Here is a 10,205-nt window from a genome sequence, read left to right as displayed (position 1 = left end):
CCCAACTTTAAGCCCATCAAGAAGTGCGTACCGCACAATTATTGTGCGGCCGTAGAACTCAAGAGTGCGGCCGCACTCAGAAATGTGCGGTCCGCAGAACCTGAAGAAGTGAGGCCGCAATTCAGAATTATGCGGTCGCAGAAGTCCCTCCTATCAAGCTCTGCATAAAAGTGCGTACCGCACATAGAATTGTGTGGCCGCAAAACCTCCGAAAGGGCAATTTTGTCCGAAAACTTCAGCTGTGTATAAATAGTCTTTTTTGACAAAATTAATTCAAGTTTGGAACATCTGAAAGTTGGGAGCCATTTTTATTTACTGCTTTAGGAAATTTATGATAGATTGTCTATTTTACATTAGATTTTTATCTTTTTATCATTGAATATGAGTTCAATCTTCTATTCATCTTTAATTTCTTCATTTTCATCTATGAGTAGCTAAATTTCTAGCTAGGGTTGTGACCCAACCCTAGTGTGGTACCTAATGGGTGTTTGATTTAGGATTTGTTTATGGTTGGGTATGTAGTATTTAACCTAGTTCTTGCTTTAATTGTAGAATTAATGGTTGCAAACAATGATTCAAAGCCTATTTGACTTAGTCTCTACTTGAGAAAGAGAGACTGAGAGTCCCAATTAAAGGGTTGAATCTAGAGATAGTAAAACCCGACTAGAGCATCTATCAATTGTTTTGTGAATTACCCATTTGGACTTAAGAAAGGCAAAATAAGCAAAACTACTCTATTACCGAGAGGTATTGAGTGGGTAATTGTGTGTTGATTGTTATATTACATCCCGTCCTACCAAACCTGCCCTAAAGCCCATAATCCATTAGGCAAATATCTAGGTGGAAATCAGAGCCCTAGATCTTTTACATACTTGAAAAACAACACCAAAAATATTATTCTCTAGCTTTATATTTCCAAACCGTAGCATAATTTAGAAGTAGAATCAAAACACAGTTTGTGGAAGTGCATCTTAGACACTTTATGTTCTTAGTCCAAATATATACCTAATCCCATCTACGCTCCCTGTGGATTTGATCCCGACTCCTAGTTGGGTATTATTATTGCAATCGACCGCTTCACAACCCCAAACTAAGGTGTGATTTGGGGGAGATAAATTTTTGGCGTCGTTGCCGAGGAGCATAAAAAAGAGGATTTAGCTATATATATTTGGTTTTGTGTGTGAATTATGTTCTTTTCCTTCCGTGTTACTAATCTTTTTGGAGAAATAAATGTAGGTGAAACAATGGCTCTCAACAACAACGATCCTCTCGAAAACATGCCTTTAGGAGATATGGACATGGAAGATGACCAAGTTGAAGAGGTCCTCCCAAACCTCAAGCAAATAGACACCAAGAGCGGCTCCACACCGAGTGTTGCCGAATGAAGGGTATGCAAGTGCCATAGTCTCGCCCCGCATTAGGGCGGGCAACTTTCAAATCACAAATGTTATGCTCACATTGCTAGAGCAACGGGGATTCTTCACTGGGGCTCCGAATCAAAATACGTACAAACACTTGAAAGGATTTGTGGACACTTGCTGGGGGAGTAAACAGACAAACGTCTCATAGGATGCTTTAAGGTTGAGGCTATTTGCTTTTTCACTATGGGGGAAAGCCTTGGATTGGTTAGAAAGGTTGCCAAACCATTCCATCCATACATGGGATGAATTGGCGGAGAAATTCATTGTCAAGTTCTTTTCTCCCGGGCATATGGCAACTCTTAGAGATGAGATTCTAGCATTCAAACAAGAACCCAATGAGCCTTTGCATGAGATATGGGAGAGGTACCTAACTATGGTGAAAGAGTGCCCGAACAGTGACATGACTGAGGCTATGGTTCAACAAACTTTCTATAGGGGGATCAATACTACCAATCAATGCGTGGTCAACCAACTTGCTGGTGGAAATTTTATGACAACACTATATGCCGAAGCTTGTGATATCTTAGATGAAATGGCAGATACTTCATCGGTATGGCAAAGTAGAGCAAATGTTCCTCAAGGTGATCCAAATGTGATTCACCTACATAAAGAATTACATGATCATGGGCAAGCAATTACCGAGTTGACCACCATAGTGAATCAATTAGCCAAAGCTCAACTTCAACAAGTTCAAGTCCCTAAGCAAGTAAATGCAATGGAAGGAGTAAATATGATGATGAACAAGCAAAGGCAAAAGGGTCAACAAGTGCAAAACCGTACGGAACAATATGTGCAAGAAGATAGTGTGTTTGACCAAGATGAATCTTACAATGAACAAGAGGAGAAAGTACAATATGTAAACAACTTCCAAGGGATAAGAAACAACTCTCAAGGCCCGAATCAACAACAATGGCGATCTCAAGGTAATCAAGGGAATTGGAACAATCAAAATAACCCAGGTAATTGGAATAGTCAAAATAATCAAGGGAATTGGAACAATCAAAACAACCAAAGCAATTGGGGTGGCAATAGTCAAGGATATTGGGGAGGCAACAACCAAGGTGGATGGAACAATAATCAAGTGAATCAGGGGTCGGGTTTTCAAAGGCCCCTGATGTATCAACAACCAAGCAACCCACCTCCTTACCCTTCCCATGATCCTAGCTCTTCCAACAATGAGATGGGGTGAATTGAGAACATGTTTAAATAAATGATGGAGAAGAATGAGGACTCCGATGCTCAACTAGCCTCTCACAACACTTCAATTTGAAATTTGGAAGTTCAATTGGGGCAAATCTCGCAAGCTTTAAACACTCGTCCTAAGGGGGCACTACCAAGTGACACAGTGGTGAACTCGAAGGGTGGAAACAATACGGGACATACCATGGCCGTGACTACAAGGAGTGGAAAAGGTGGGGATGTAACCACCTCAAGTCAAAGAAAAATTGTGGATGAAGAACAAGTGATTTAAGAAGATGAGATTCCAAACAGTGTGGTGCAAGCAAATGACGAAGGGAGAATTGATATTGATAAAAATGTAGAGGAGACTCAAGTAGAAGTGAACCCATCCAGGGAACACATTATTGACATACCGGAACCGGTAGTGCCAAAGGCTAAGGCACCAATGCAAAGGCCTCCTCCTCCGTACCCTCAAAGGCTTGCCAAGCAAAATAGCGAGAACCAATTCAAAAGGTTCATTGACATGATGAAGAGCTTATCTATTAATGTGCCATTGGTTGAGGCTTTGGAGCAAATGTCCGGATATGCAAAGTTCATGAAGGATTTGGTGACAAAGAAGAGGTCGATGAATTGTGAAACTATAAAGATGACACATCAAGTGAGAATAATTGTGCACTCAATGGCTCCTAAATTGGAAGATCCCGGCGCTTTCACAATCCCTTGCACCATTGGAAGCGCCAACTTTGCCAAAGCTCTTTGTGATCTAGGAACGAGTATCAACTTGATGCCCTACTCGATTTTCAAAACGTTGGGGATTGGGCAACCAAGACCTACTTCTATGAGGCTACAAATGGCGGATCATACTATGAAAGGACCATTGGGTATTATTGATGATGTGTTTGTTCGAGTTGATAAGTTCATCCTCCCGGCGGACTTTGTGATTCTTGATTGTGAAGTGGACTATGAGGTGCCTATTATTTTGGGTAGACCTTTCCTTGCTACGGGGAAGGCACTTGTTGATGAGGAAGCCGGCGAGCTCACCTTCTAGGTGGGTGATGAAAAGGTGGTTTTCCATGTGTGCAAATCTATGAGCCAATCGAATAGCAATGAAGTTTGTTCATTTGTGGACTTAGTGACAGAGGTGATTGTTAATGATGCTAGTGTCATGATGATTGTTGATAATACTTTGGAGACTGTATTGATTAATCATGATGATGATGAGAAGGATGGCTATGTGGAATGTGTGAATGCATTGCAAGGAATGGGGTCGTACACTTATGAACCTCGTAAATTGTCCTTAGATCTTGAAAACCGGAAGACTCCTCCAACAAAGCCCTCAGTCGAGGAGCCTCCCACTTTGGAGTTAAATCCATTGCCTCCACATCTCAAGTATGAATTCCTTGGCCCGTGTTCTACTTTACCGTTTATTCTATCCTCTTGTTTAACTAACATGCAGGTAGACTCTACTTTGACGGTGCTACGAAAGAGGAAGAAAGCCATCAGAGGGACATTGGCAGATATTCGGAGTATAAGCCCCGCCTTTTGCGTGCACAAGATTATTTTGGAGGATGATGCCAAACCCTCTGTTGAACATCAAAGAAGACTAAATGAAGCAATACAAGAAGTGGTGAAGAAGGAGATCATAAAGTGGTTGGATGCCGGGGTTATTTACCCCATTTCCGATAGCTCGTGGACCTTTCCGGTGCAATGTGTCCCAAAGAAAGGGGGCATGATTGTGGTCGCCAATGACAAGAACGAGTTGATTCCTACAAGAACGGTGACCGGGTGGAGAGTGTGTATGGACTATCACAAGATCAACAAAGTCACAAGGAAAGATCATTTCCCACTTCCCTTCCTTGATCAGTTGCTTGATTGGTTGGACGGTCGTGCTTTCTATTGTTTCCTTGATGGATATTCTGGCTACAATTAAATTCCTATTGCTCCTGAGGACCAAGAGAAAACTACTTTCACATGTCACTATGGTACTTCCGCATTCTCATGGATGCCATTTGGGTTGTGCAATGCACCGACGACTTTTCAACGGTGTATGATGGCTATCTTCACCGACATGGTGGAGGATTTCTTGAGGTCTTCATGGATGATTTTTTTGTGGTTGGGAATTCCTTTAATGATTGCTTGACAAACATGGATAAGGTCTTGGCAAGATGTGAGGAGAAAAACTTGGTGCTCAATTGGGAGAAGTGTCACTTCATGGTCGATGAAGGCATTGTCCTTGTCCACAAAATTTCAAAGAATGGTATTAAGGTCGACAAGGCTAAAATAGAAGTGATTTCTAAACTCCCACCCCCTACATCCGTGAAGGGAGTGAGGAGCTTCTTGGGTCATGCGGGGTTCTATCGCCGTTTGTAAGCTTTTGGAGAAGGATGCCAAATTCCATTTCAACGAGGATTGCATAAAGGTATTCGAATAACTCAAGTTCAAATTGACTGCTACTCCTATTATCACCACACCAGATTGGAGCTTGCCTTTTTAGCACATGTGCGACGCAAGTGATATAGCGGTCGGAGCAGTTTTGGGGCAACGTATCAACAAAATCTTTCATCCGATCTACTATACTAGTAAGACCATGAATGATGCCCCAGTCAATTACATAGTGACGGAAAAGAGCTCCTTGCTATTGTCTTTGCTATGGAGAAGTTTCGCCCGTACTGATGGGTACAAAGGTAATTGTCCACACTGATCATGCGGCGCTTCGGTACCTAATAAGCAAAAAGGATTCAAAGGCAAGGTTAATGCGGTGGGTGCTTTTATTGCAAGAGTTTGATCTCAAAATTCAAAACCGCAAAGGGGAGGCCACATGATAGCCTTGATATTAATGACTCCTTCCCCAACGAATAACTTCTAGCCATTTCAATGACTGACATGCCATGATTCGCCGACTTAGAAAATTATCTTGTGAGTGGTATTGTACCGAATGAGTTCTCTTCAAACCAAAGGAAGAAGCTCAAACGGGATTGCCTTGACTATTATTGGTATGAACCGTCTCTTTCAGATTTGTACCAATGGTGTGATTCGACGATATGTACCAGAGGAAGAACAAGTGGAAATTCTTGAGGCTTTCCACTCTTCACCATATGATGGTCACCATGGTGGAGCGAGAACGGAGGCAAAAGTGTTGAGTTGTGGATTCTATTGGCCTACATTCTACAAGGACGCTAGTGATCTAGTCAAGCATTATGATGAATGTCAAAGGGCTGGTGGGATTTCTAAGAAATATGAGATGCCCCTCACCACCATCTTGGAAATTGACATTTTTGATGTGTGGGGGATTGATTTCATGGGACCGTTCATAAGCTCCTGTGGGAACACATACATTTTGGTAGCTGTGAACTATGTGTCAATGTGGGTTGAGGCCGTTTCTCTTCCCAACAATGAAGCTCTAAGTGTCGTGGCATTTTTGAAAAATAATATGTTTACAAGATTCGGCACTCCAAGGTCCATTATAAGTGATGGGGGATCGCACTTTTGCAACAAAGCGTTTTATACCTTGCTCACCAAGTACGGACCGAGCTAAAATACCCGGTATTTATGGACTAGTACCATACAAGGTACCACATGACTATGATAGTAAGATGTATGAGGTATGTTAAAAATGAGTAATATTTTAAGTAGTTTGAGATAATTCTTAATTATGTGAATTATTAGATTAGCGGGGGATTAATGAGTTGATTAAGGAATTAAGTGGATGATTTTTGGATAAACCTTATAACCATTTACGTGGCAGCCAATCACTATAATTAATGACTCATGAATTATGTTGCAAAATGACAAAGTTAGGTAAATTTTGGGTGGCTTAGTCATTATGCAAATGGGGCCCACAAATCTTAATTTTAAAGGACTTTCATATGTCTTTAAGTGAGACACTTACGGATGAAAAATCTAAAACAAGATTCATTTGACTCTTTTACAAAGTGAGATAAAGTAACGTGAGTTTGCTTCAGCAAGCTCATACAAGAACATATATATACATGTAACATGAGAATTTTAGCATCTTCAACAAATTCATTTAGTAAGGGAGTTATACAGAAAGGTAAAGCCAAGAACGAAGGTGAGGGAATTTGAAAATTCATACGAGACTCCATATTATAATAGCGACGGGATTTTACGATTCTAAGGGAGTACGATGAAATCTTTCTCAAGAATATCATTGGAAATTTTCCCTACTTCAGGTATGTTAAGGCTATCCCTTCTTTCTTTTTGGCATGATCCAAATGATACAAACGAAACGAGCAAAATACGCAACTTTCATAAATGACTCTATTCATAGAAATACTAGAGGTGTCTATATTCTTGATTCCCTATGTGAATTATTATTATATCCTCTATTCATGGGTCTAAAAAAAATACGTATTTGATAAAGTTTATCCGAAAGGCATATTGATTTTATGATATTCGAGAAATCTTATTAACATATTTCTTCTGCATTTCATGCACTTATACATGTACATTGACCCATGACCAGAAGGCGTTATATACGCGTATATTATATGTATATGGGATATGGGAAAATGTTACGTCGTTATATACGTACCACCACCTGATCAGCTGGTATACGTTGATGATTTGCCCACAGTGGCCGAGATGATATGATGGGATGCCCTCAGAGGCTTGATGATGTTATGAACGCATATACCTAAACATGGTATGATATTTATATGCATATGCACGACATTGTAAATATTAATGATGCACAGATTTATTCAAACATACATGTCAAGTCTTTTACTTCATGTTTTTCTCATGTCTATTGTTTACTGATTTTCATTCCTTACATACTCGGTACATTATTTGTACTGACGTCCCTTTTGCCTGGGGACACTGTGTTTCATGCCTGCAGGTCCCGATAGACAGGTTGAGAGTTCTCCTAGTATGCTATCAGCTCAGCAGAAGGTGTTTGTGCACTCCACTTGCTCCGGAGTTGCCTATTTGGTCACTATGATTTGAATATGTATTGATTAGTATGGCAGGGCTCTGTCCCGACCTTTATGATATTTATGTACTCTTAGAGGCTTGTAGATAGATGTCATGTATACGGATATTGGTATGGCCTTATAGGCCAGTACGCCATATTTATAAGTCGGTATATCAAGTTGGGTCACCCTATATTGAGTATTTCCTCATGTTTTATTCTACTTATCTCACGACAGCTTCTCCGGCTCATTTACCTATAATAGTATGATACGAAAGATACGTTATATTGGTACTCAGTTGAGGAAGGTATCGAGTGCCCGTCGCGGCCCATCGGTTTGGGTCGTGACAAAAGTGGTATCAGAGCAGTTCTGTCCTAGGGCATCTACAAGCCGTGTCTAGTAGAGTCTTGTTTATGGGTGTGTTGTGCACCGCACTTATAAGCAGGAGGCTACAGGGAATTTAGGACTATCACTCTTTCTTCTTACTCTAGATCGTGTGGTAGAGCTCAGTTGTAAGAACTCAATTTCCTAAACTCTATCTTATTCATAATACGATGATGCCTACATCCAAAAAGACAGTCGGTAAGAGATATAGCTGTGGAAGAGTTGAGTCAAAGGAACTCTATTTTTGCATCATGATTATGATTGATAAATATGAGGTATTCAGCAGATCATGTGTGTAGTAAGACGTGTAAGTTTCTTTATAAGGAGCCTTAAGGCAAGAATATACCCATACGGTAAAAAGGAATAAGAGAATCGGAAGGTAGATACAAGTTTTAACAAGTAAAAGAAGCAAGGTGAAGAAGGGAATAATGTACCCAGTTAGTAAAGATGAACATTATCTTCAATTCAGGAAGAGAGATATAAGCATTTTGAGTTACTTTCAACAGTAACAGAGTTATGCACAATTGGCCACACCCAGATGATGCACTCTAAAATAGTACAGCTAGATACGAGTACTACAAAGATAGGCACTAGAAGCCTTGAAGGGATAAATATTACCTTAGTGTGGATCCACACATTTTTCTGCGGACCGCACAATATTGAGTGCGGTCTGCTCATTGCATGCATACATTGTTGCCCTAACTCAGGATCTGTGAACCACATAATCTCATGTGCGGCCGGACAATTCAAAATAATACGACACTCAACTTAGGTTTTGCAATTTGTTTTTGCACAGTTTAGACATGATATTGGTAAATTAAATATATGATTTACCCAGCCCCCAATGAGTGCATATGAGATTACCCACACAATTCTAAGCACACATGATGAACATTTGACATTTTAGGACTAAAAATAACTATACTAATTAAGAACAAAAACTAAGAAAATTTGGATAAATTTAAACAGGAATTGAACATACCAGTGATGAAGGATGCATGGGAGAATATAGAATGATGAAATGAGTGTGATGTTTGAAACAATTTTTGTGCACTGTGCTTGCTTTGGTGTTACGAGTTCAGAGTGCATAAAGTTTGAAACAGTGCTATGAGGGCCTATTTATAGGTTAACCAAATTAGGTCAAAAAATAAAGCTGAGTGCGGTCGCACATTTTTGAGTTTGGCCCGCACTCTTTACCTGAACCCTTGTGAAGATCTGTGGTCCACACAAAATTGAGTGCGGCCGCAGATATTTGTGCGGTCCGCACAATTTTGTGTGCGGCCGCAGAACGACCATTTCTCTGCAATTCCAAACTTTATAGAGTTGCATTATTTTGGTCTCCAGTTGTGCGGCCGCACAAAGAATTGTGCGTCCGCTGACTCCTCTCTGCTATGGTATTCAATATTGTGCGGTCTGCATAATAAATATGGGTTCCGCACTTTTTTAACACTTAGCCTAGTTTTCGAGCACAGTTCCTCTAAAGCGCACTCACTCCTGCAATTCACTTCAAAACATGTTAGCTCAAAACAAAACCTATCTAAAAATGAAGAAAAATAAAAATAAAAAGAAACATGGGTTGCCTCCCAAGAAGTGCCTGATTTAACGTCGCGGCACGACACAGATTACCATCAATCACTTGAAATGAATTATTTCCACGACGTGGCCATCATCGACCACAGATTCAACTTCAGAGAACCAGTAGTCTGAGCCTGGTCTTGTGCGGCCACACTCAAAATTGGGCAATCCGCATTTCAGTTGTGCGACCGCACTTCATAATTGTGCGGTCCGCACAAGGCAGTCTGAGTCCACACTTAATATTGTGCAGACCGCACTTTCACATATGCATATTGTTTTTCCTACAACTGTTAACACACTGCTTCTGGACTTTAACTGACTCATGTTGCTTTGTATTGCAGACAATGATTCGATCAAGAGGTATAGGTGATACTTCTAAAGGGAAGGGTGAACCCTCCCGAGGCCGAGGCAAGGGTACTCAACCTCTCACAGTACAGATGAAAGCAATCGCCAAGAAGCAAACCACTGGGAGAGGTAGGGCCACAGAGCCCTCAGAATCAAGCTCTTATGTCCCGTCAAGAGAAGCCTCTGAGGGTCACTCAGCGAAGTTGCAACCTGAGGCCTAGTCCCAACCACCATAATTCACTAGGAGATACCAACTCTGCAACAGAATCCTCCACCACAACAAGTTCTTTTAAGGGTTCAGATGCCGGCAGCCATGGTTCAGAGCCCTCCTCTACACACACTCCCCCTGAACCAGTTGCATTAGATGATG

General features: G+C 40.9%; 2 protein-coding genes across 2 annotated transcripts; both read left to right on the top strand.

Moving 5' to 3' along the window:
* Positions 1–3,279: 3,279 nt before the first annotated feature.
* On the top strand, positions 3,280–3,648 carry LOC138907473 (uncharacterized). The gene has a single exon (XM_070198072.1). The coding sequence runs from the start codon at positions 3,280–3,282 to the stop codon at positions 3,646–3,648; it is 369 nt and encodes a 122-aa protein (XP_070054173.1).
* A 1,887-nt stretch (positions 3,649–5,535) lies between these two features.
* On the top strand, positions 5,536–9,838 carry LOC138907472 (uncharacterized). Its single transcript, XM_070198071.1, has 2 exons — positions 5,536–6,056; positions 9,832–9,838. Exons 1-2 carry the CDS (start codon positions 5,536–5,538, stop codon positions 9,836–9,838), a joined length of 528 nt encoding a protein of 175 aa, XP_070054172.1.
* The last annotated feature ends 367 nt before the right edge of the window (positions 9,839–10,205 follow it).

This window comes from Nicotiana tomentosiformis, chromosome 3 (assembly GCF_000390325.3).
Source record: "Nicotiana tomentosiformis chromosome 3, ASM39032v3, whole genome shotgun sequence".
NCBI classification, from domain to species: domain Eukaryota; kingdom Viridiplantae; phylum Streptophyta; class Magnoliopsida; order Solanales; family Solanaceae; genus Nicotiana; species Nicotiana tomentosiformis.
The sequence above is the reverse complement of the archived record's forward strand: the minus strand, read 5'-3'. Positions and strand labels throughout refer to the sequence as shown.